The following is a 27,560-nucleotide window of genomic DNA, read 5'->3' on the forward strand; positions in this document are numbered from 1 at the left end:
GAAGCTCCTGGGAGATGGAAACGCCTCCCTGCCTAGGGCTTAATTCCAGCATGTTCCCAGCTTGAGCCTCACAGTTGTGCCTGTTCACTCTCTCAGATACAGACTCTGGAAGTGGAATACGTGTCTAACCCTGAACAGTCCGGCCCTGCCAGCCTCTCCTTGCCACCGCCAGAGCTTCCCCACCTGGCTTCCGCTGCCACCCCAGACAGCCCCAAATGCCCCCACCTATTCTCCAGAGACCTGGAGGCGCTCATTCTGCCCTTGCAATGAGGGGAGAGCTACACTGAGATGAGCAGGCCCCCAAAGATGACCCCCAGTACTCACTCTGCAAACAATCCGCATTGAGAAGGTCCTGGCACTTCTCGTGGCATTTGACGCCACATTCCGTGCATCTCATTCCCTGCCTGGCGATGCCCCAGAGGAGACCTTCGCATTCGTAGCAGTAGGTGGGGGCGGTGGCCGTCCACACATCAAAATAGTGTGGGGTGGTGGAAGACATGGGGTAGATGAGGGCCTGCAGAGTCTTTTTGAAGACATGCATTTTCTGAGGGGGGGGGGGACAGAAGGCATAAAACATATTCAAATGGATTAGTGTATATCAATGAAGTGATTCACAGTTGAAACCATTCCTTCATGCATGATCAAGCTCCTGTTACAAGCTTTTAATGAAAAGTTACAAAATGCGTGCCTCTGGGCAAAGAGGCTGGCATCAGCCGTGCTCTTGCTGACTCATTTTGTCACCCTGGGGAAAAGGAGGACCGGAGGGAGATGGCGCACTCAAAAGCAGCGAACCAGATTGGTGGCTGATTCCAGAGAGAGGCGGGTGCTGCCCAGTGTAAATTCTTGAGGCAAGAACTGGGAAATCTCTTCAAAGTTTGGGGACACGTTTGACATTCAACTCTTAAGTCTTTTTGATGCTGAAGCAAAAAACCCTGTTGGAAAGGAAACAGGTGATCGGGCACCCTGTAGAGACGTTTCCTTGGTACGGTGACCCACTGGCTTTTGCACCAGGTTGGCACAGGCTGCTTTACAAAGCAGCTGGGAGAAGCTCTTCCCCACCACCCTCCCACCAGCAGCACCCTCCTTTACCCTGGTCTTCTGTGCCAGGCGCTTCCTGGTCTCTCCGGCCCCCTTGCCAGAGTTTCAGGGCTGCCAGAGCTCTTGCCACAGGGAAGTCTTCTCCCCTGAGTCAGTCTGGCTCCTTTCTGTATCTGAGGCTCCCAGGGAACAGCATGCAGCCAGAGGAAAAATGACGAAGGTCAAGCCGCCGTCATAAAGGCTGTGACTTTATTTAGTTATTATTTATTTATTTATTTATTATTTATTTATTTTTAAAACTTATATACCGCCCGACTAGCAATAGCTCTCTGGGCGGTGAACATAGATACAATAAAATACAATATAATACAAAAACATCAGTCTAAAATCAAATTTCACGATCTAAAAACAGCAAAGGCTAAAATCAAGTTACAAACATTACAATCATTAACAAAAAATTAAAATGCCTCGGAGTAGAGAAAGGTTTTAACCTGGTGCCGAAAGGATGATAGTGTCGGCGCCAGGCGAACCTCCTCGGCGAGACTATTCCATAGTTCGGGGGCCACCACTGAGAAGGCCCTTGATCTTGTCACTGCCCTCCGGGCCTCCCTATGAGTCGGGACCCGGAGGAGGGCCTTCGTAGCAGACCGTAGTGTACGAGCCGGTTCATAGCGGGAGAGGCGTTCCGACAGATATTGAGGTCCCGCGCCGTATAAAGCTTTATAGGTTAATACCAACACTTTGAATTTGGCCCGGAAGCGTATTGGAAGCCAGTGCAAGCGGGCCAAAACAGGTGTTATATGGTCAGACCGCTTCGTTCTTGTTAGCAGTCTGGCCGCCGCATTTTGCACCAGCTGTAGCTTCCAAACCGTCTTCAGAGGTAGCCCTACGTAGAGCGCATTACAGTAATCCAAACGTGAGGTTACCAGAGCATGTACTACTGATGTAAGATCCTCCTTACTCAGGTAGGGACGTAGCTGGGCTACCAATCGAAGTTGGTAGAACGCATTCCGTGCCACCGAGCTACACGAGCCTCAAGTGACAGGAAAGAGTCTAGAACAACTCCCAGACTACGAACCTGTTCCTTTAAGGGGAGTGTAACCCCATCCAGGACAGGATATGTATCCACCATCTGATTAGAAAGACCATCCACCAACAGCATCTCAGTCTTATCAGGATTGAGTCTCAGTTTGTTAGTTCTCATCCAGTCCATTATCGTGGCCAGGCAACGGTTCAGCACATTAACCGCCTCACCTGAGGAAGATGAAAAGGAGAAGTAGAGCTGCGTGTCATCAGCGTACTGGTGACAATGCACTCCAAAACTCCTGATGACCGCACCCAACGGCTTCATATAGATGTTAAAAAGCATGGGAGACAAAACCGAACCCTGCGGGACCCCACATTGGAGTACCCACGGTGTCGAGCAATGTTCCCCAAGCACTATCTTCTGGAGACGACCCGCCAAGTAGGAGCGGAACCACTGCCAAGCAGTGCCTCCAACTCCCAACTCCGCAAGCCTCTCCAGAAGGATACCATGGTCGATGGTATCAAAAGCCGCTGAGAGATCAAGGAGAATCAACAGAGTTACACTCCCTCTGTCTCTCTCCCGACATAGATCATCAAACAGGGCGACCAAGGGCGTCTCAGTGCCGAAACCGGGCCTGAAACCCGATTGAAATGGATCTAGATAATCGGTTTCATCCAATAGCGCCTGGAGCTGGTCAGCAACCACTCGTTCCAAGATCTTGCCGAGATATGGAACATTTGCCACTGGTCTGTAGCTGCTGAAATCCTCTGGGTCCAGGGAAGGCTTTTTCAGGAGTGGTCTCACTGCTGCCTCCTTCAGACAGCCAGGGACCACTCCCTCTCGCAAGGAGGCATTTATCACTTCCCTGGCCCAGCCAACTGTTCCCTCCTTGCCAGTTTTTATTAGCCAAGAGGGGCAAGGATCTAGTACCGAAGTGGTTGCACGTACCTGTCCAAGCACCTTGTCCACGTCCTCGAACTGAACCGACTGAAACTCATCCAACAAAACATGATAAGACTGTGCACCAGACACCTCACTAGGGTTAACTGCTATAAAATGAGAGTCTAGGTCCCGACGAATGCGTAAGATCTTATGCTGGAAGTGCTCAGCAAACTCATTGCAGCGGGCCACCGAAGTATCTACAGTGTCCTGAAGGCCTAGATGGAGTAGCCCTCGGACAACTCTAAAAAGCTCCGCTGGGTGGGAGAGAGATGCCTTAATAGTGGCGGCGAAATATTGTTTTTTTGCCGCCCTCACCGCTCCTATATACCGCTTGGTGAAAGCACAAACCAGCGTATAGTTGCATTCATCAGGAGTTCGTCTCCATCTCCGCTCAAGCCGCCTCCTATCTTGCTTCATCGCCCTCAACTCTGGAGTATACCAAGGAGCTGAATGAGCTCTGCAAAGGAGAGGGCGCGCAGGAGCAATCGTGTCGACAGCCCGGGCCATCTCCGCATTCCACAGATTAACCAGGGCTTCAACAGGAGCGCCGGTCCTATCAGCTGAAAAATCCCCCAGAGCCCTTTGAAAACCTTCAGGATTCATTAGTCTCCGGGGGCGGACCAATTTAATAGGTCCCCCACCCTTGCGGAGGGAAAAGGTCGCTGAAAGTCTAAACTTCAGCAAGCAGTGATCTGTCCATGACAAAGGGAGAGATGTAAAACTCCCCACATCCAGATCACTATCCCCATGTCCAGTAACAAAAATAAGGTCGAGTGTATGCCCCGATATATGTGTTGGGCCACTAACATATTGGGACAGCCCCATGGTTGTCATGGAGTCCATGAAGTCCTGAGCCGCCCCAGACAAAGTAGCCTCGGCATGAATGTTGACATCCCCCAGTACTAATAGTCTAGGGGATCTCAACAATACCTCCGAGACCACTTCCGTCAACTCCTTCCTCCCGGCAGCAGCCCAGGGCGGCAAACAAAAGCACTAAAAATTTTAAAACATCATAAAAACTTTAAAACACATTAAAACAAAAACATATTTAAAAGCATTTCTTTAAAAAGCTTTCAAAACATCTTCTAAAGTTAAAAAACATTTTTAAAATTTAAGTTTAAGAACATATTATAAAGCAGTTCCAACACAGGCGCAGACTGGGATAGGTCTCTACTTAAAAGGCTTGTTGAAAGAGGAAGGTCTTCAGTAGGCACCAAAAAGATAGCAGAGATGGCGCCTGTCTATTATTTAAGGGGAGGGAATTCCACAGGGTAGGTGCTGCCACACTAAAGGCCGTTTCCCATGTTGTGCAGAACGGACCTCGTGATAAGATGGTATCTGCAGGAGGTCCCCACCTGCACAGCACAATGATCGACTGGGTATATAAGAGGTAAGACGGTCTTTCAGGTATCCTCGTCCCAAGCTGTTTAGAGCTTTGTACACCAAAACCAGAATCTTGAACTTGTTTTGTTGTTGTTATGTGCCTTCAAGTCGATTTTGACTTATGGTGACCCTATGAATCAGTGACCTCCAAGAGCATCAGTCGTGAACCACCCTGTTCAGATCTTGTAAGTTCAGGTCTGTGGCTTCCTTTATGGAATCAATCCATCTCTTGTTTGGCCTTCCTCTTTTTCTACTCCCTTGTTTTTCCCAGCATTATTGTCTTTTCTAGTGAATCAGGTCTTTTCATGATATGTCCAAAGTAGGATAACTTCAGTTTCATCATTTCAGTTGCGAGGGGCAGAAGGCGACTGGCTCTGTGACACTTTAGGTGCTCCTTCTAGCGGGCTCCAGCCCAGCGCTTGGCTAGAGCGGCCTCTGCCTCGTATTCCATCAGGGCAGGAGGTGAGGCATGGCCCTAACTCATTCCCCCTCCCCCCGGCTGATGATACAGATTTAGAAATTGTGGCAAGGTAAACGTGTGCCTTATGGCTTCCCCTTATGGAACACCCTAGTTTTGTGGGGGCTAGATGGGTTCTTGCTCCTGCTGACTGGGGATGTTGATATCATATGTGGAACTTTTATGACAATAAGCTTCCCGTTAGGGGAGAGTCATTAAGGGTTCAAATGCCGCAAGTGAATTTAACTTGGTTTCATCTTAAACAATTAGCACACTTTCTTTTAACTCCTGATGTCATTTCTCATGCCACTAGGAATCTTACTTTGAATCTTAATAGTTAAATATGATGAGTGACACTAAGAAGGTGATGTCACAGATGTATAAAGTGTTGCTGGGCCACAAATGGGGATCTCTATGTGGAGTGAAAATGTTTTGGGACCAGGAATTGGGCTGTTCTGTATCTGACAACATGCAGGCAGCGTTTTGGTCCAACCCCCCCTCTAAAGTCTATCTGCTCAGATTAGGAAAAATTCACTCAGAATTGTGCATCAGTGCTATATGACCCCGCTGCGGTTATCGAGGATTGTGGGTATGATTCATTCTGGTTGTTGGAAGGGTTGTAGAGAATGTGATACATTTATACATATGTGGCATTCTTCTCCCAAGGTCCAGGTTTTTTGGATGCAAGTTTTCTCAGAAATCTCCACCATTATGGGGCAAACATTATCAATACACCATCTTTGGCTTTGCTAAATTTTTTTGAGGAAGAGAATCAGGATCTTCTTTTTAAGAAACTGATCAGGTTTCTTCCCATAGCAGTTCAATTGGAAATTGCCTCTCATTGGTGTAGACTGGATGGTATCTCCTAAAATTCTTGGATGAACAGGATTTAGATTATAGCTCTGCCTGAAAAACTTACCAGCTCACTTAAGAGAGTGCAAGGACACTCTGTGGACAGGTTCCCTGTCTTTCAGTACATAAATGATTCTGAAAGTGACTTAAATCTTCCTCCCACATATGCTCAGATATGAAGGGACATAAGAAGACATTGATCAAACCGGTTATGTTATATTACAGGTACTTTATTACATATAAGACTCTGAAGGTCAAAGCCAGCACTTTCAATTGGGTCTGGAAACAGTCTGGAGACGGTGCAGATGGGCCAGAACCGGTGCTGCATGTTCATGCCTTCTTGCCCCTGTCAACAATCTAGCTGCCATATTCTGCATACGCACAGAAACACAGGGAGTGCCTTATGCTGAGTCAGACCGTTGGTCAATCTAGCTCAATATCATTTACATGGGTTGGCAGCAGCTCTCCAGGGTCTCAGACTGGAAATGCCAGGGACTGAACCTTGGTTCTTCTGCATGCAAGCAGGTGCTCTAACCACTGGCCACGGCCCTTCCTCTTGAACCTTCTTCAAAGGCAGTTCCCATATACAATGCAGTAGTTTAACCTTCTCATGAGGACAAATGAACAAATATTTAGAACGTTGGAAAATGCTACCAAAAGAAGTAATCAAATTGCAACGCAGGGCAAACGCTCTCATCTTGTAGCAGTCATTCAGTGCCCAGGCATTCCTTTTAATTGCCGGCTTCTGGATTTCCCTTTCTGACACACAACAAAGAGACCGCTCCAGCCAAATGCAGTCCAAACTCACAATGGCCCAGTTGCACACTGTTGCTTGTCCTCCTCATATCCTGAGCTGCCGTATCCTCTGTGTGGCTTCCCCTGCACATCAAGCAGATGCTTCCCTTCAACGGTTTGCACAGTCCCCGCCCCCCCCAAGGCAAAGGTACCTCTCCTGAGTGGCTACAGCTCATTTAGAAGCCAGCCATGCGTGCAATTGGTAACAAGGAATATGCCAGGGGGAGAATCACAGTGTGTGTGTGTGCTGGGAACAGCCAGCTCATTGTTTGACTAGCCACTTGCTGCACAGGATGCTGTCAGCTCTAGACCTGCGATGCTTGTGGGGGGACATGCTGAATCTTAGAGCAGGATGTCCCTCACATGTACCCAGGGGAGGCTCTGTAGAGGAAATTGCCACAGACCACCTGCAACCTCTCATCCGACTTTCTTCCCAGGGACGACATGAAGAGGAGGAACATACCTTCACCTTGTTCTCATTGCAAAGCTGTACAGACATGATTTATCAAGACAACAACAAATGAACTGACTTCAAGCCGACTCTGGTTTTCAGAAAGGGCACCAATGTGCACAGTATCCAGTAGATGGATTTAAATGCTTAGGTTAACAGTTTTTACCATATAAATGAAGCAAAACTTCCCCCTGCAGAAATGGACTAAAAAAAAAGATTAACCAGACCCCTCTCTTACCATCTCCTCGTTGTTGAGTGACTTCCGGATGACCATGGCCAACGAGATCCCAGACTTCCGGGCTGCAAGGGTCTGTGTGAGGCAGAAGCATGTGGTCAGTCATTGACATGGCAACAAAGGCAAGTTGCAGAGCTGGATAAGGGGGGGAGGGAGGAGAGGGAGCCTTTCTTCTTGGGGAGGGGGCAGCCTCAGATAACATGGCCAGTGCCTCAAGCAGGTCTAGGCCTATTTTAGCTGCCCATGAAGGGTTTCAGCACAGCTCCTCCGCCTTGCCTTTGTCCTGCCTCACAAGATCTCCTCTGAAATGGCATACTCTGACTTCTATGACCAAGATGAAAAACCTTTAATGGAAATATTAACTCTTTATCAGTAGAATTTTTAGGAAATACTGCTATGGTGTTAACTTGATGAATTCAAATAATCTACAACTTTCTTCTGGCTTCCTTAAAACTGCTAAATCCAGGAGCAACCAGGAGTAATTGTGAATGCTGAAAACAACATTCAAATAAGGGACACATAAATTAGAAATGTATAGGGTGAGGTGGTTAACAATCCTGCTCCCAATTCATTCTAGGGTCCTTCTGGGTCTACAGAGTGCCCTGGGAGGGACTAAATAATATGCCTGTTTCCCTCACACAAACCATCTTGCAATGAGGTCAGGAGCTGTGCAAGAGGGAGATTCAATGGCAAATAAAAAAACCTGCTCCAAAAAAACCTTGCTCTTGCTTCTGTGCCCCATTGCCTTGATCCCATGATGAAGGACAGACAGACAGACAGACATGCTTACAAAGCTCCTTTCAGTTTTGGGATTTGCCTGTTCCAACTTCATTTAAACAGTTTAAAATCCCAGCATCATGGAATCTGTTTACAGTTTATTTGCAGATCTGGCTGTGAACTGATTTAAGGCTACATTCCAATGAGTAATTACACCTTTCTTCATGGGGAGAGTTCACAGACACTTGTCATGTGTGCTCAACCATATTGGGCTTTTAGAAACACCACCCTGTCCGCACATGGCCATCTTCTGGCAATGCAGAAGAGGCTTGAAATCTGTGTTTACCTACCAAAAATGATGGGAAACAAGTCACTTGAACCAAATGGTCCGATTTCAAAGGATTATTACAGTCATTCAAATGATGATTGCTTCCCAGGAAATTGCATTGCATATTAACCATTTTCATATCCAAAAAGATAAAAATGGATGGAGCCAGAAAGCCAATATTCGTCTCACAGCAACCTAATTATTTACTCCATCCTGGGCCACAGTCCCACATAACTACCACTGCATTAAAGGCTGCGGCATCATTTTCCGGTTTGCTGTTCCCATTTCATAAGCAGGACCATCAGAGTACTTTGAAGCCAATAGGCCTTCTCTGGAGAAAGTGGGTCGGGGCAGCAGAGAGCCCGAGCACTGGACAGCAAGAGTTCTGGTGACTCGGTCACTGTGAACATTGCTTGGCATTTAAACTGCGTACATTTTAACAGAATCTTTCCGTTTCTCCAATCTGCCCAATTTTCAATGTTTCCCTTGACAATAGTTAAAACTTGCAGGGGGATCTAATATGATTCACACCATGAAACTAATAATGAAGCAAGAAAACCTCTGGCAGAATCTTATTTGTTTTGGCCCATTATTGGTGATTGATGGTTAATATATGATTCTCATACACATTTCTTTGCAAACTCTCAGCAATTTAGCTGGCTTATGATGCCAATTCATCATTACTTTCCTTAGCTAACCATTAATAAGGACATAATTTTGTTTGCTTGTCAGTTTCTATCTTTCTCTTTTATTTCAATAGACACAGCACATTCATATAGAAAAATTAAGCAGATTAGCTTTTCGTGGCACAGAGAGTCAGCAGGCAATGTTTCCGTTCCCAAAACAAAGATTTAACTGCCCATTTTTAGTCCTCAAAGCACCACTTCCAGAATGTTCAGGGAGGTGCTTTTGGTAGATGCCACAAGGGTGGGCCCTGCCTAACACCTGTGGGAAATGGGAAATGGCTGGAGCCCAGAAAACTGTGTCTGAGCATCCAAGGGTGCATTAGACTGGTGTTCATCATACGTGACCTTTCTCATGCCACATGGAAAACCCCTTTTTAAACTGAGGAGAGTTGCAAAAGCAGCTTGTGATACAGCATGGAGGTAGGGTGGGCGTCTCTGCCATTCAAAGGGGGAAAAAACACAATCTTGCCAAAGTTCATAATTCCTTAGCTTAGAATATAGATCAAACTGAAAGGAGCATTAAGGCCCCAAAGTGCTTCCCTCGCCCAAGTGTTGAGCAGTGATGGGCTCCGTTTCTGCAATAATTGGATTTGCCATCACATTAATTATTATTTCTGATATATTCTATCTTTGCGGAGAGAATTTTGAAGTAGCAACTCTCCATGCCTGGTTTCTGATTCATTCTCCTTCTTTTCCGATGCTTTTTTTTTTTTAATCACTTTGAAATCATTGATAATGTGAGTGATACTTTTATGATCTACTTTCTATGTGAGCTCTTCAAATGTGTATTCTGTTTCACTGTCAATGAAGTGTCACTGTCACTGTCAATGAAGTGTTGATTGTAACTGACAAACAGAAAGCAGCAGGAGGGAATGAAGTTTTAACTGTAAGCAGCAGGGGGGAAGACACTGACTTGATTATCTGCCTTAATCTGTATGCTCTGTAGTGCACTTGAAAAGGAATGTAACCAGGCAATCATTACAGAGTTCAGATTAATAACAGTGGAGGCTCATGAATAGCAATTACAATATTGAAAATTCTCTGCAAAGCAATATATCAGAGGAGATCAGAAAAATGAAAAGATATTGGAGGAAAAAGGAATCAGATCATTAACGACCACCAGAGGGCCATACTTAAAAACGAAACAAAAAAGGAGAGGATTCCATCCCTAGTGTTGAGCCTAGTTGGAGAACATCTCTTCCTCTCCACTGCTGTAGTGGCTGTGGCAGGGAGAGAGGAGAGGTCTCAGCCTCTCTCTCTCCCCTCATCTGCCCCACCCTTTTTGGAAAGAGTAGTATACTCTTTACTGGAGTAGGATCAACCACTAGGAAAAGAGCCTGGGAGACTGATGGACTGGGACTAGCAAATTTAATGTCTGTTTAGAAATTTCAGGGCAAATGAAAGAACTTTTAAAAAGTGATTGGCAGATTCCTCTACATTTGATTTAGCCAAGACAAACAATTAGGAGCAGAAGAGGTGATTAGGGGTGGGAGTGAGGAGTGCATCAAAATTCCACCGGACCCCCAAAGTAACTCTCAGGACCCCAGCCCAAGCAAGTAATACAATTTCATATCATCATTTGTGGACCTTCAATGAAAAGTTCATGGAATGGACTGTCAGATGTCTTGGAGGTGGGGGCTGAGCTGCCTTTTACTGTTGCCATCCCATAATTTCAGGGACATGCTTTCCCTGGTTTTTTCTCCCCACCCTGAGCTCCTCTCCACAGGGAAGCCAATCACAAAATTCCAGTGTTTTTAAAATGGGGCCCTTAGGCTGTAAAGGAGAATTCTACCTTTGGGAAAGGTTCTCCAGGCTATCCTTACGACCCTTTTCCCAGTGCAAGAGTGAAGGCGGTTGTCACAGCTGCTCATACACGGGACATGCTCAATGTGCTGCATGTGGCTAGGTGTGCAAAAGAAGCACTGCTCAGAAACCTCTCGGTTCCAAGCCACGGCAGGATTCTCCCACCCATACAGGACCGGACAATGGACAGATCCTGGAGGTCCTCCTTGCAAAGAAGCTAACAAGGCGAAGTTATTTGGAAAAGATTTGGGGCTTTAACCTGAGGTGAGGTGGGCAATCAAAGGCTTCTTTCCAATCTGATTCTTTGAGAAGAATGTTCCAACTAACTGTGTCTAGATGGAAGGTTAGACTACCCATTGGGTCCTGATCTTTGCTGGAGTTGCAAGAGACTTCATCAGTGTATCCGTGGGGGGCTGTGTGTGCATGTCAGTGGGTGTACTAATGTGTGCTGTGGGTGTTGAGTGTTGTGGGGAGGCTCCAACTTAAGGAACCTGATTTGTATGATATGCAGGCTCAATCATGTGAAAAAAACATGACTGGTCTCTGGTGCTTCTAAACCTACAGCAGACCATCAATAAACTCAAAGGAGAAACATTATTGACTTGTCACCCTCAAGGGCTTCCTCAGATTTTTGATGATTCATATGAAACTAGCAGCCAAGGAACAACCACAGCTTTCCCTGCAGAGAGACAAAGGGCTGTTCAGAGCCTCTGCCATCACCGTTGCCACTCAGCACAAGGTAAGGTCTTTCCAAGAACCGTAAATGAGCAAAGTGGAGGGCTTCAGGGTCCCTACAATACAGCAGGATCATCTCCTGTGCAAATACCAAGAAAGGGATGGGACACAGACAACAGAGGCCAGCCTGGGGGTCCCCACATCTCAGTGCTGGATTTCGGAGACCCTCAGATCACAACCCAGGCCATGCTCCGGTATGCACAGCCCAAGCTATGCTTCTTGACCGCAGTCCCACAATCCTGTGACCCCTTCAGCTCCTCTCCTCTCCCTCGGCCTCTTAGTGCCGCACAAGGCTGCCTGCCTGCGCGAGAGCATTCTTCTGTGGGTTTGGAGCAGGAAAAGGAGGGGCTTCTCACACCTCCTTGGCTGCTGCTTCGCTGCCAGAATCAGAGCCTGGCAGAGAACAGGTGGACTCTCCTGGGGAGGCCAGGGAGAGAAGGAGAGGGGGGCTTCATTCTGAGGCGGGCAGCCGGAAAGCACTCCCTTTCACAGCATCCTTGCTTTTATCCTCCGGATTATCGTTTAACAGAAGGCAATCGAGGAATGTACATAATTATGTTTTAATAAAATATTCATCAAGATTATATGGAAGAAGTTGGGTAACACTTTTATCAATAATTAAGGCATAAGAGAATCGTCATCTGCTGGGGCCAAGGGTGGGTGGGGTGGGGTGGGTGGAGAGCTTGATGGCAGGAGACAGGCCTGCTGGGCCAGTGGAACGAAGGTCCTTTTGTGTCCTCTCGCATGCTAAGCTTTGACCTTGGTTCACCCTGCCCATGGGAACACACAGAGGTGCTACCCAACCCTGCCCAGGTGGGCTCTCTTGCCCTCTTCTTCTGCTCCAAGAGGGGCCTTGGCCTTGCCCTGCCTGATCAGCCACTCCCTCACGCTCCGCTTCCCAGCACCCTGAAGGCTGGCTCCAACGGCAGCGGCAGCAGGGATGAGCCCTGGGCTGCGTGGGCCAACACAGACTCCTGCCCTCCTTCTTGGGCCTTCAGCTCTCAAGACAAACGTGATGCCACTTTTTCCTCCCAAGAACTTTTCCAGAAACATGAAGACATCCGGACACGACCCTGAGGGAACGCCACCCGTACGCCCAGAGGAAGAACAGAAAGTCCTGCTGCAAATTTATGATGTTTCATTTTAGGAAATGAGCAGACTTCCCTTCTCCTCATGAATGCAACATCTTCTCCTGACTTCAGAAAGACTGTTGTCCACAAGGTGGCTTCACACCATGCTGAAGAATTATTGTTCCATGTGGAGAGGGCAGATGCTGTTGGGGCAGCCTGGCAAAAGCCCTCCTGTCCCAGATGGGGAGGAGGAGGGGAGGTCTGGGGGGGAGTGGCTGCAGTCCTGCCCCAACGGGAACCTGGCAGGAAGACCCTATCTTGGGACGCAGGGCAGGACGAACTTTAGCTGCCTCTGGTGAAATCCACCACCATTCTGGAACCTTTGAAACGAGGCGGACTGGGCAGCCCTTCAGCATGTGACTAAAGCAGCCTCCACCGTCTTCATTTATTTATTAAATTGGTATCTGCCCTTCCTCCCAGAAGGAGCCCACCTGCTGAGGTGACATTTGTGGAGGTCTTGGGCTGTGCCTGCATGAGTGCCCAGAAGACCCCACAAAGGGGGACATGTAGAAACATCCTCTGCAATTTCTGGGGAAATGTGGCCCTAGAAATCTTTTTGCTGAAGACAACCCAAGCAAGTGAGCCAAGTCCACAGGGCCTGAGGAAGGCCCACACAGCCTGCCAGGGTCTCTGACCTTTGTTACCTGTGGAAACTCCTCTTTTTTTCTTTCTCTCTTTATGGTTTCAGTTGCCTAACCTCCACAAGAGCTAAGGCAATACAAAATGCAATAAAACACCAGCATCGTACAGCCTTCACTGAAAACATAAGCCCCAAAAAAGCAGCCCCCAACATGCTCAGCTAGCTCCAGCAAACGCCATGGTGAACTAAGTCGTTGTCACCGACGGGGCAGAAATAACAGAGCAGGGGGTGGGGGGCTTCACTGCAGTGGCGCACGAGTGCTTCCTGGCAGACAAAAGGCTCCAGGTTCAATTCCTGGCCGTTCCCCTTAAATGAGAGGGGGTTGGATTCGATGGCCTTATAGGCCCCTTCCAACTCTGCCATTCTGCGATTCTCCCTCCCTTCCTCTCCTCAGCGCTCTGTTGCCCATTGGAGACAATGCCCGGCTGATGGCTCTGTGACTCAGGAGGCGGCTGGGAAGGAGCCTGAAGTGTGTGTGTTCTGGGGCCACAACAGAGAGAGCTTCATGCTCCTCCGCATCACAGATTAAGCACAAAGGAATGAGGGAACCTGGGGTCAAGTTATTGGCGGCTCCCCACAGCTCTGACCCCTTAGTGGAAAAATGTGTTCTGACCAGCCTCTCTCCCTTTCTGGGAATCATGGGCAGATAAATGCCCTACTGATTTAACAATAAAGAAGCTGGCTTTTTCTGGAGAAGCAGAATAAAAATGATTACACCTGCTCACCGCATCACTTAATCTCTGAGACATGTTTGAAGTACTGGACAATAAAAGCCAGTCCACAGAGAAGGAAGAATTTCCATTTCTCCTGAGTGGGTTTCATTAAGTGTAAAAGGCATGAAAGCCCCTCAGCAGGGACATTCCAGGCCGGTACCAAGGGAATCTGCCTTGGGCAAGGGTTGAGGGGCACTCTGGGGGTGGGGGGCACAGAAAGAATCTGCAGGAGATGCTAGACAGGTGGCACCAGGGGGGGCCCTGGCAAGCCCTGATGTGCTGCTGTCCCCCATCCCTCAGAGCCCAGCTGTTTGAGGATGGATGCCTTCAAGAGGACCCCTTCCTCATTACATGTAATTAGCAGGGTCCTGAGCCATGGTGGGAGGGCATGGCCCAGGACTCACCCCTGCCAAGCCACCTCCTTGGGAAACAAAGGTCAGGATGGAAGCCGACTCCACGGGCTCAGGGATGGCTTCATAAAGGCCCATGCGACTTGCAGCTCCTTCTCCTGGGTGGACTTTCCCTACGCTTAGCATAGGACTAAGCCACCCAACCAACGGCATGGGGAAAACTCGCGCACGGATGCAGCTGTGCAGCTCCATACATCTGGGAAACCTGCCTAGGAAGTTCCCGAGACCCACTCCCGACAAAGGGCGCAGAGGGCGGTAGCCTCAGGCAGCTCCCTGAACAGCAGACTCGGCCGGAGATCACACTGCAAGCCCCAGGATGGGCGACAAGCCCCTGAGTTTCAGGGCTCTGACATTAGTCATATAGTCGTTTGCAAACCCATTTGACACAGAAGTGCTGCTCTTGATGAGGCAATTCTCTTTTGCAGTGAATGGCTGCCCTGGAAAACGAAAGATTAATTATGACACTTAGCAAAACATCCATCAACAGAAAAGCACTCACCATTGCCTGGAAATTCCAGCATTCACGAGGAAGAAATTAGAGAAAAGATTAACAGTCAGGTGTTGTAGGGATGAGGTGGAGCAACAATTAATATGTTGATTGGCATTGAAGCAGCAAAGAAACCACATTAACTCTTGGCATTATTTCCCCATTTTGGAAACACTCACAGAGGCCATTGGCTTGATGCACACAGCAGAGGAGGAACAGGGTCCCACTGTTCATTTCTCCCTCTGATGAGCACAACTGAGATTTATTTAGTGCAAAGCAGCCACTGCTACTAGGAAAAGGGGGCACCAGCCACCAGACAAACAGGCACATTCTCAGTGCATCGCCAGGAACTTACCACATCTCGGACGATGGGGAATGACTTCTTCCGGCGCAGGTCTGGCATGCTGTCAATTCCATACAGTGCGCTGCTCGGGCTGACGGGCAGAGAACATATGGGAGATGTGATGGCTTATGCGAGTGAAAAGCACACAAGTGTCCTTCATCAGTTTTAAGAAACACCATCTCGCAGAATCACAGGATCCAGGAGGCCTTATCTGTGCCCATTAAATGCAATCCTGGAATTTCTGAGGTTTGTGAAGAAGGAATGTGAGTGGAAGCATGGATCACCACGGCCCTCTGAGCTGCAGCATCCCCGGAAAGCTCATGCACAATCTCTTACCTGTGCTAAGCCCTGTTTCTCTCCCTCTGAAGCACTCCTGCTGAGCAAGTGATTCACCTTCTGTCACCCTGTCACCCAGAGTGATGCGCTCTGTCCGACCCTGTACCAAATGTCAGCATTTGAGCTTGTGGGCAGGGTGAACTGGGGACTCAACGTTTCTCAGTTAGTCACTCCCCTCTCCCTCCCCAGCAGAGTACTGAATGCATCCAAAGCACAATGGAGGCAGGAAACAACCCTGGGCAAAGGAGGAGGAGGATTTATTTATACTATTTCTACCACCTCTCCTTCACCAACTGGTGCCAGTAGTTTAAAATTCAATATTAAAAGCAAATGAAATGAAGCACACCCAGCAGGAACAGGGTGGGTCCTGCAAACATACATCTTAGGTGCCAAAACCAGGGGAAAGGTGTGTCTTTATGAACCGGCTCGTACACTACGGTCTACTACGAAGGCCCTCCTCCGGGTCCCGACCCATAGGGAGGCCCGGAGGGTAGTAACAAGATCTAGGGCCTTCTCAGTGGTGGCCCCCAAATTGTGGAATAGTCTCCCCGAGGAGGTACGCCTGGCACCAACACTATTATCTTTTCGGCGCCAGGTTAAAACCTTTCTCTTCTCTGAGGCATTTTAATCTAAGTTATTTATGTAAATGTTGTAATTGGTATTTTAGATGATGTACTTTTATATTTGTTATATTGATCTTGTAATTTTATTATTGTATATGTTTCTATGTTTGCCGCCCAGAGAGCTGTTTGCTAGTCGGGCGGGATATAAGCTGAATAAAATAAATAAATAATTCAGCATTTGCCCAAAACTGTACTGGGGGTAGTGACTTGTCTCCAAGCTCTTTTGAGGAAGAAAGGGAAGAATGCGGAGGGCAGCCCTTAAGCGACCCACTGGCAACTTCTGGGGACCCCCATGCCATGCTTGCTGGCTGATGGGGATCTGTGCAAAGCTTGCTGGGCCTGATCCTGCACAGCACATCTCACCATCTTAAGCTGGAGGGCAGGCTCAGAGGTGAGGGATGCCTCAGTTGTTCAAGAGATCCCAAGGATGCACCCTTGCTTTGGAAATGTACCACACAAGTGGACCTCATGGGCGCACAGGGTATGAAGACTGAAGTTGGCCCACAGCTGCTTGAGAGTACTGAGTGCAACACAGAAACAAAGATGATCAGGCACATTGCAAGGGGATCTTTCTAATTTTCACCAGAGCTTGAAATGGAAAGAGAAAAGCAAGGCTCCCAGGAGCCCTTTTGGCCTCTTTCATTCCTCTCTATCCAAGCCCCAGCCTCTCACTACAGAAACATAACTGCGTTGAATGTCTCCACTCAGATTTGGTCCTGTGTCTCTGCTTGTAGCTGCTTCAACCCGATCTGGTTTCTGTGATTTGTACAAATACAATGCACAGCCCTATGCATGATTCAGCTTTGGACCAGCAGCTCAGAGTGGGATGTGGGCTTAGATGCATTACCAGTACGGAGCCAGTGGCTCAGTATTTTAGAAACCACTATAATTTGGAAAAAAAAATTCTTGGAGCTGTAAGCAAGCTGTTTTAAATGTTTCTAGCACGAATACAGCTGCAATGTGGCGCTTTTGTCCCCCATAGCAGATGCTATTAGTGAGCGTGGTTGGCCTCCTGGGCAAACTCTCCCCCTCACACGCATGCAAGAAGGCCAGCCACGGAAGGCCAGACAGTTGTGCCGCCTTCCCCACCACTATTTCAATCTGGGGCGCCTTCTGGACCTTGCAGGCTGCCAGGAAGAGAGCATCAGTGGGCCCACTCAACCACCAAAGGGCTGCACAGAACACTTCAGAGGGCTCATAGGCAGACAAACCTCCCATCAAATCCTGCTTTTAAAAACACACGCTAAATTTTGCCTCCCCAAATGCCAAACATGGTGTCACTCTGTTCCAGTTCAAGAGCGTTTATGTCCCAGGAGATGTGGAACCTGTTACTCATGTGCTGCGTAGTACCCTTTTTATTGGGACTCCTGACTTTTTATTTATTTGTTTTGTTTGTTTGTTTATTTATTCTATTTCTATGCCGCCTTTTGGCCAAAAGGCCCTCAAGGCGGCTCACAAAAATAAATAAATAAATAAACACAAATACAAAATACACATCAGAAAAGAATACAGTGCACAAAAAATTAAATAACAAAATATTAACATTGCTAAAAAAAACTTGACCTGATCACCCCAGTTCTTCAAAAAATCCCAGGGAGGTCTGATATATTTTATTTAGAATTTTTACTCTTGGAGTGGAACCTGCAGGTCACATATAGTGTGGCAAGGTTTTGTGCATCAGCTGTTGTTACCTGTAGGAGAGTGATGATGGAAAAATAACAATGATAAAAGCTAACCCTTTGGGGGGCTTTTTGCCCACTGGGGTACTTATTCAGCACCATTAGAGTCACATTATCTCCTGTTGCAGCTGTTTCTTTCTCTGTGTAATGTTGATATGTTTTTATAGTGTTAATATTTTATAGTGCTGGTCTTTGACCGTAATAATTTTTTTCAAAATACCCTCCAGAGTGAGGGTGAACCCTGTCTCAAACCAGGGCTGCGGCTGGTCTTTCTATTCCACCTCATAAGGAAAGCCCTCTAGCTGGAATACGTCACACCACATAGCCCATCAGATCTGGCAGTCTGATGACTTCAAGGTGAGGATGACGCTTTCTGTCCTCACTGTGCGGGGCAAACGTTTTCATCCCATTCTGCAGCCCCATCCCAAAACTCCTAGCGGAGACAGAGTTTTCATGAAACTCCCCCCCCCCGCTCCCTGCATATTGGCTCAGTCCTGCAAAATAAAAAAAAATGTAATACAACCATTGATCAAGATTTCCACTAAAGCCATGACCCAGATTGTATCAGGCTGGGTAATTTTAATGTTAGTGCAGAACTGGGAGAAGCACTAAATTATGCAAAAGACTGTAGGATGGAATTTACTGAGCATCCTGGTCGGGAGCCTATATTAAAATAACATTACAGAGGTTGCTTAACAGTGTTTCCAAAAGGGATTAAAGAAGGAAAAATATCACTCCAGTTCCTCTGTACCAGAGCAGTTATTATCATATCCCATTGTCCTTCTCCCGTCGCCGAGAAGCTCCCTCAAGGATGGGACATGGCGGACATGGAAGCAGAAAGCCATAGGCTCTGAGAGCTGTAAAGCTGCTTATTCCAGAGGCTAACATTGGGAAGGCAAGTGTGAAATCATGTTTCTTTAATGCAGTTCATCTGTTCTGCTGCATCTTTATTAGCACTACTCATGCTGGGATTATTTTATGTAACTTTATGACATCATGTGTACAATGTCCAGTTATGGCTCTATGAGGATCTGATTCTTCCACAGACACCTACCTGGGGGACTAATCCCCATGTCACTTGGACAAGTCAAAGTAGACTTTTGGGGCCTCCAGATTTCCAGCCATACCAAAAGGATTTTACATGCAGCTCTGCACATTTATTTGTTCCGTTTTAAAAACATCCTTCATCAGTTTTGATCCCAGGGCTGTTTGCAAAACACACTTTAAAAAGTATGTTCAATATGAACCATTTAAAATCTTAACCATTTCTTCAAAACAGTATTCCAACCATCATTAATTACAGATATGTGACAATGGAAAAACTCTCAAGAGATGTGCCAGTGCATTTCGTAAAAAAGAAGAACAGAGATATGACTTTACAACAATATTTCAGCAACACATTCAGAATTGATGGCAAGGAAATATTTGTGATAAAGGAAATTCCCATCAGACTCTTATTATATGACTATGGCTATGACAGCAAGATTATTATGGGATATTGATAATGGTAGAATGGCTACTGAAATTACTGGACTTAACAGGATTATTGAAGATGGAAGATGGAATTAACATTGATAATGGAAGAATGGCTATTGAAATTATTGGACCTAACAGATTTGATGAGATGGATTAATCGACATGTTTATTTGGAGAAAAATTGATAGATATATTTCTCAAGGAATTGAAACCTCTCTTTGACTTTTTGTGGAAAGAATAAAGTAATGTTTATGAGATTTGATGATTAATTAAGATAACTACTGGAGGAAAGTGATTTTGTAATATAATTTAAGAGACAGGTTTGTTATATATTGTAGACCTATAACTGATCTGTGACAAATCGGAAGTCAACATTTTATTTTATTATTTAATTATTTTTGTTTTGTTTTGTTTTTGAAAATTTGAATAAAAATTAATGATAAAAACAAACAAACAGTATTCCAACCATCACATCAATACAGCAGAAGGGAACATTGGCACATTGGCCTAAAACAAATAAGTCTCCGGCCTGGAAATTCAATAATGAGGGTAACAGTTGAACCTGTAATGGGAGAGAATTCCCCAGGCAGGGTGAGAAGTCCCTGCTCTGTGTCACCGCACAATGGGACTCCGCTGCTGGTGGGACCATGCGGGGGGGCCTCTTCCCAACCACTTGTGGGCCACACAGACCAAGAGAGGTTTGTGAATCAGCGGAGTCCCAACACGCTCTCTTACCCTCTCTGACTGCCAGATGCAGTGGAGTGCTTGAACCTGTATGTTGTGGCCTCCCTGGGAGCATCGGGGGGGGGGACTGCTGGGTTAATGGACCCACCTGGGTCTGGTCCAGAAGGGCCCTTCTTATGATCTCACGTTAGCCGAGTTACTACAGTACTGACCAATGCAAAGTCATGTACTGGTGGTGGTGTGGAATGAGCGCATTTTTGCTGTGGGCTGGGAAGCTCATCCGCTTAGGAAGCTGCCACATGCCAAGTCAGACCATTGGACCATGTTCTGCCCAGTACTGTCAAAACTGCCCGGCAGCGGCTCTCCAGGATCTCAGGCAGGAATATTTCCAAGCTCTACCTAGAGACATCAGGAACTGAATCTGGGACCTTCTGCATGCAACGCAGGTGTTCTGCTACTTGGCTACAGCCCTCCCCAAAGAGAGAGATTGCCCAGGATTCAAGCCCACTCTGCAAACATCACAGAGCAGCAGAGAAGCAACAATGGAACAAGCAGTCTAGAGGATTAGAAGGCAATGAAGGTGACTATTATCAAGCTGCATCTCCACAGAGGAAAAACCAGCTCTTAGATGCATCCAGCAGAGGGAAAGAGAAGGCACAGATGGGCCTACAACAGGAAGACAAGTGAGCAGCTCAGGACCCATGTGGGAGGAGGGGGGAGGGCTGTAACCTGGCGCAGGTGTGAAGGAAAGCAGCTGGAGGGACTGAGCATAGCCATTAGGAATGTGGCACATGGCCAGAGACTAAAAGAAGGTGGCCTGGTTAGTAGGGATGTGCACCAGATTTGTACAAATCGCAAACTAAATCAGGCCAATTTGGGCTGATCTGTATCCCATCCAGCATCAGGCTGAAGCAGTTAAAAATCTCTGTAGAGCTGATTGGATAGTCCCAAATTGATTTGCAGAGATTGTACAGATCTGTAGCTCAAAACAGTCTCTAATGAACCCAGACAGGATGGCTCTGAAATGGAAAAAAGTACACCACCACAAAAGAGAACACTAGGGCGGGGAGAAAGGGAGGAAGGCTAGAATGCTATCACCCCACCCAGCACTCTCCCATCACAGTGCTTGGAAAGGACGAAGTTTTAAAATGCAGAAATCTTTTGTAAGTTCTGTCTCTTAGAACTGTTTGCTGGGGGTTGGGTGGCATTTGTTCAACTTATGTATGTTTTCTGTTCTTTCCCAATCAACCCCAGTTCCATCCTTATTTACTAATTTTATTTTTTTTGTTATCTGTGTTTTTTAAATTTTATTCTATTCTCATTGCTAAGAATTATTATTAAACCTTTTGGGCATATTTAGCCAAAGCTTTCTAAATTCATCATCATCATTATTTTCCAGTTGCAACCCACAAACAATTAGAAGCAGCAAGCTTGTGTGGTTACACTTTTTATTATTATTATTAGTAGTAGTAGCAGCAGCAGCAGCAGCCGCCAAACCTTGTGGGCATATTATCAACCATTCTGAATTAAAATCATCATCATCATCACCATAATAATTACCAATTACCAACCAGTGATTATTATTAATATTCAATACTATTATTATCATCATCACCATCATCATTATTCCCTACTGTTGGCAGTCTGCCCCCTATATGACAATTTATTTATTTATTTATTTATTTAATATATTGCCCCATAGCCGAAGCTCTCTGGGCGGTTTACAATAACTAAAAACAGTGAAAACAAATATACAAATTTAAAAATACATCTTTTAAAAACATTTTAAAAAATATTTCTTGGAAAAAAACCAAACTTTAAAGGTGGTTAGCATGAAACTCCCTGGAGCTATACACCTGAAATGTGGTAGAATTAATCCCCACTATGGGAGCTATAATGTTCCTAAATATCATAGGCACATGATAGTGCTGCTGGCCCATGCCTGTCTAATGCTACCTACTTGTACCAAGTATCAAAACCTGCATATTTTTTCAAAAAAATTCAAAATCTTGAAGAAAGGAACAGGGGAAACGCTGGAGCATGAGAATTGGCATGACGGAGCACTCGCAGTCTTTTTAAAAACAACTTATTTGGGGGGGGAAATAGCAAACTTTAAAGTGGCTGGCATAAGCCCCCCCTGATCCTTGGCTTCCCAAAGGGTGGTCTGTGGACCACCAGTGGCACACGAGCTTCATTCAGGTGCTCCTTGGTGTGTCTGTGTTATTTGTGGTTGGAGATGCGAGGCAGCACATCCCTTATACTGAACATTCATCTTGATTTTTAATTGTATGTTTATTGCTTCTTGTATTTCTTATATTTGATTTTACTGTATTACAATTTGAATTCTATGAAATTCAATTCGATTCAATACAATATATAAGAAATGAAAGACGCAGTAAAAGTACAATTAAAAACCATACAGCATCTAGCACAGCCCATGACAACTGCTACAAAAGCCAGAAAAACCACTGGGTGGCCTGCCAAGACCCTCGGCAATTTCCAGGTGGTCCATGGGGGGAAAAGGTTGGGGAACTACTGCTCTAACCCTATACCATGCTATTGACAGAAACGCTCTTAATTGTCAGTGAACCCCCGTATCTTTTATCAAGGGCTAGTGAATAAAGAGGGGGGAAGACAGGAAAATGGGGAGTCTTGTGAATGAAGGGGGGGAACTCCTTGCTGACTCATGTTGCGTTATCTGCTGTGATTGTTCATGCATGTTTCCTTCTGAGCCCTTCCTCAGTACAGATACACAGATCTACTATGAGTTCAGTCAACCCACACAAAAAGACCATAATGCTGGGAAAAACAGAAGGGAGTAGAAAAAGAGGAAGGCCAAACAAGAGATGGATTGATTCCATAAAGGAAGCCACAGATCTGAACTTACAAGATCTGAACAGGGTGGTTCACGACAGATGCTCTTGGAGGTTGCTGATTCATAGGGTCACCATAAGTTGTAATCGACTTGAAGGCACATCACCACCACCACCACCACCCACATGGGGGATTCTACAGCAGCAGTGGGATTGAAGTGAAAGGTAAATCTCACCACGGTGTCTCAATGTTTGGGCAAATGGGATTTTTAATGAAGACAGCCAGATTAAAATGGGCTGCCACTTATGCTCTGCCTCCAGTGCTGCTGCTACAATGACCATGTGATGCATGGCCCCAGTGGAGAGTGTAAAGGACACAGATCGAGCAGTCTTTGCCATAAGAATCCCCCATCCCCGCTCCGCAAAGGGTAAGAGATACTTCTAATATTGGGGGGCTTGGAATCTGCCTTACAAGGCCTCTTGAGCTGCAGCTAATGATGTGGCCCTCTGGTCCCCTGAAGGAGGACTCTGCACAGTCCTGAATCAGCTCTTTCTCTGTTGTAGCAGCAGGCAGAGACTGGCTTTGGCTAGGAGGGCATTTGTACCCATGGCTGGCTTGATCTCAAGGTAGCAAGTCAGGGGGACCATTTCGCGTGGACAAAGGGCACTGGAGTACTGGCTACAGCCATCCTAAACTCACATTTGCTGCTGAAGCACTCTGAGGTCAGCTGCTGCTGCTTCCGGAATGAGGCAGAAGGACCCCCAATGCTCCTCCACTGGTTGACTTGCGACTCAAACGTCTGAACAGCCCAATAAGCAGGAAAATACTGAGCAGCCAGATAGACTTCAGAAGGGAGGAACAAGAGTGAAGGGTGGATGGGAAGCAGAACACAAAGAGAACAGCAGCAGCAAGATGTGCTACAGAGCTGCCTCATGGCTAAATTCACCCGACTGGAAGCTGGACAGATTTAATGTGTCTGAGAAATTACTTGGCTGTGGCTGGACAAAACTGGAGGCCAGAGAACAGGCTGTGTGAAAAGGAAGGGCTGGAGAGCAATCCTGTCTGTAGGATCAGGATCAGGATCTGGCTGCCAAAAGGATCCTGGGTGCTGCCAACTTGCTCCTGTCCTTGGCACTTCTGGTGCTGAGCAAGGGACTTGGGTTGGAGGTGCCAATGGTCTACCAGGCACAAATGATGACCAATTTTGCATATTTCTGCCTGTTGATTTACTTAGGTAATTTATAAACTGCTTGCTCAAAGAGCTCTCCAAGAGGAATAAAAATAAGATTGTAGATAAAGCACACTAACCAGCTGACTCCTTGCAAATGTGGAACTGACAGTATGTGACGTTTGCAAAAGTACAAGTTCCGCAGATCAAAGCAATTGAATAAGCTTTTTCGAGGGCAAGGGTGGTCCCAACCCATTAAGGGCTTTATATATCAATAGTAAAACCTATACTATCCGAGGATACTAAACCTATAAGCAGTAAAACCTACACAGTGGCAGCTGGTTCAGATCCCTGAGCAGAGGTGCTATATGCTGACAGGGTCTCACTCCAGTCAGCAACTGTGCTGCAGCATTCTGCACTTCTGGGCCAAGTGGAAGGGAAGCCCCACATACAGTGCATTGCAGTAATCTAACCTTGAAGTCACCAATGCCTAAACTGCTGTGCCAAGCTCTCCTGGTCCAGGAATGGTCATAGATGCCTCACCAGGTGTAGCTGATAAGGTCCTTCTAGCCACTGAGACTACCTGGGCCTCCAGTGACAGAAGCGGATCCAGAGGCACCCCAGACTGCATACCTGCTCCTTCAGGGGGAACACAACCTGGCAATTTCTCAGGCACAAAAACCACTCGCCCACAGTGCCTCTGTCTTGCCAGGATCCAAGCTCAGCTTATTTTCTCTCATCCGTCCCACCCGTGTCCAGGCCTGCACGGCCTCACCTGATTTAGATGTTATGAAGAAGTAGAGCTGAGAGTCATCAGCATATTGATGGAACCTTGTCCCCAAACCCCTAATGACTGTTCTTAGTGGCTTCATATAGATATTAAATGGCATTGGGGAGAAAATAGTGCTCTGGGGCACAAGACAGCATAACTGAGGGCGTGCTGCAGATATCATCTTATCAGGAGGTCCGTTCTGCACAACACAGGAAGCAGACCTTTAGTCTGTGTTGTGGCACTGACACTCTGGAATTCCCTCCCCTTAAATATTAGACAGGCGCCATCTCTGTTATCTTTTCGGAGTCTACTGAAGACCTTCTTCTTTCAACAAGCCTTTTAAGTAGAGACCTTATGCCAGCCTGTGTCTGTGCTGGAATTGCTTTTTAAGATGTTGTTTTTAAAATGTTTTGTTTTAATATGTTTTAAAGTGTTTTGTTTTTAAACTGTTGTTTTTAAACTGTTTTAGAGTGTTTTTGTTTGCCTCCCGGGGCTCCATCTAGGAGGATGGGCGGGATATAAATTAAACAAACAAACAAACAAACAAACAGACAAACTGCTAGGGGTCGGAAAGGCAGTCTCCCAGCCCTATTCTCTGGACTCAATCCCACAGTTAGAACCAGAACCAGTGGAATCTGCCAAGGAGGATATCGTGGCCCATGGTATCAAAAGCTGCAAAGAGATAGAGATGCAGGACTGAGGTCATGTTCCTCTTGTCCTGCTCTCTGTGACATGATCTTCTCCACCACCTTCCTTAGAAAGGAGGCATTTATGTGCAACGGGTCAGTACTTAGTCCAAGCCAGCGGATCCAGGATCGGTTTCTTTAGGAATGGCCGTACCACCACTTCTTTTAGGAAGCCGGACCACCCCCTCGAACAATGACACATTGACCATGTTCCAGGTCCAATTATACTGTTGCTGTTGTTGTTGTTGAGACCACATGTTATTAATATTTCCCCCTTTAATAACCATGAGTGTTTCAAATACTTGGCACACATATAACTGCATCATAAATTCACAAATGGTGCCTAGAGCCCAATGGATGATGCTCAAGAAATTGTTCAGCATCACTATAGGTTTATGGTTACAGTGCAGACTGAAGAGAAGTTTTCCTATTGTTTATTACCACCACCACCACCACCACCACCACCACCACCACCACTACTACTACTACGAAAATCCAATATCCCTCCTCTCCATATATGAGCTTTAACTTTAAAAAAAAATCCACAGCCAAGCAACAACATGCTTAGGACGTCTTGGTCATTTCCCCTCTTTCTGGGTTCTGACTTTGCAGAGATGGAGCAGACAGAGGAGCGTATCCACAGATCATCAATTGTGTTCTGCTGTTACAGTGGCACTTGTGTTCTCTCCTTCCCTCCCCAACAATCTTCTGTGGAGGGCCCCCCAACCTACCAGAGCTGATTTTGAGGGCATGCGGGGGGGTGCAGGGGAGGGGGAGGGCTCCATGCCACTAGCACTGGATACCGTCCTGAGCTTTGAATGGCTGTTCCCCCGTTTTGCTCTATGGAGGGGGGCAGTAAATGGTCTACCTGCCCTCTGGGAAACCTTTGTTGGGGAGAGGGAACTACCCCTTGATGCAAACTCTTGGGGTCCGTTTCAACCCCTACCCCCAAAGTGTCTCTTGCAATGAATCCTTGCATGGATCCCCCCCCCAAATAAGAAAACTGCTGCCATCAACACCTCTGAGGGAAACAGCCCTGCCCTTGGGGACAGGAGTGAGGCCTAACCCTCCCCCCCTACTGGGTAGCCTCTGGCAGAGAACCTGCAGGCAGAAGGCGCTCCACACCCCCCTGGGTCCGCCATGCTACGCTGGTGACTGCAAGGCCCAACAGCCAAATGGAGGTGCTGCAGAAGGCACCCTTGAACTCCTCCTGGCTGCAGCCCCGTCCTCTGCCCGGCCCTTTGGCTCCAGCAGTCTGGCCCTCGCTGGCCCAGGGCCGCCGGAAGAGCACTGGCCACTCCTGCTTGACAGCTGCCTGCCTTTCTACCTCACTGCACAGAAACCTGCCCGGTGGGGGGGTATTCAGGTCTTGCGGGCAACAAGCAAGAGGACACTGCCAGTTCCCCCACCCTCATTTTCTGTCTGTTAAATCCTCTGATGCTGGAAGGGAAGCTGCAGCATCCCCCCCCTGCACACCCTGCAAACTCGGCTGATAGTTCAGACAGAGAGAGGGAGAGAAAGTGAGATTATATGTGGGCACCAGCCACTGCCTGGGATGCAGCGGCCTTGGATGCACGCTCTTGATGAGGAGGACGTAGCAGATCTCTGCTCAACGCACACAGCACACCCCGTGGTCCTGAAGGAGCCCTGAAACTGTCACTGCTCAGCTGGGGCATTATGGTTATCATGATTATTGATGAGATTTGTTAATCACTTGTTACCCAAAGGTCTCCAAGCAACATAAAAATTGTTAAAAAGAAAAATAAATACATCATACCATGAAAACAAAACAGTAAAACAACCCCCCCCCACACACAGCCACATTAACCAGCCTGGCTTCCTTACTGTCTCTCTAACACAGTCATTGCTTAGAAACACTCATCTCTTTGCTTTACAATTTACTTCTGAGTTTCCTTGCTGTCAAAGTGGCTGCATCCTGCCTGAAACCTCAGAGGACAGAGAGACGTTGCGAGGTGGGGATTCTGGGCTGTGACACAAGAGCTGCCAAGAAGTGGCGGGGGGGGGGATGCACACGGCGATGGAGCTATTTTTCACATGCATTTTAAAGCCTCGCTCTCCCACTCCCTCCCACAGAAAACATGACGGTCTGTATCGCAAAAAGAATGTATGAAACGCATTCAATATTCCAT

At 46.8% G+C, this 27,560-nt stretch overlaps 1 protein-coding gene across 5 annotated transcripts in view; it reads right to left on the minus strand.

Moving 5' to 3' along the window:
* Window positions 1-27,560, minus strand: part of UNC13C (unc-13 homolog C) — a 197,275-nt gene that overhangs the window by 125,303 nt on the left and 44,412 nt on the right. For all 5 annotated transcript variants that reach the window (XM_061595472.1, XM_061595471.1, XM_061595474.1 and 2 more), the window contains 3 exons: window positions 15,185-15,263; window positions 7,184-7,255; window positions 325-544 (listed from right to left, as the gene is read on the minus strand). In XM_061595472.1, the coding sequence (XP_061451456.1) occupies window positions 325-544; window positions 7,184-7,255; window positions 15,185-15,232 (340 nt within the window). In that variant the 5' untranslated portion in view covers window positions 15,233-15,263. The remainder of the gene's footprint in view (window positions 1-324; window positions 545-7,183; window positions 7,256-15,184; window positions 15,264-27,560) is intronic.

The sequence above is a fragment of the Rhineura floridana genome, chromosome 14 (assembly GCF_030035675.1).
Source record: "Rhineura floridana isolate rRhiFlo1 chromosome 14, rRhiFlo1.hap2, whole genome shotgun sequence".
Lineage (NCBI taxonomy): Eukaryota > Metazoa > Chordata > Lepidosauria > Squamata > Rhineuridae > Rhineura > Rhineura floridana.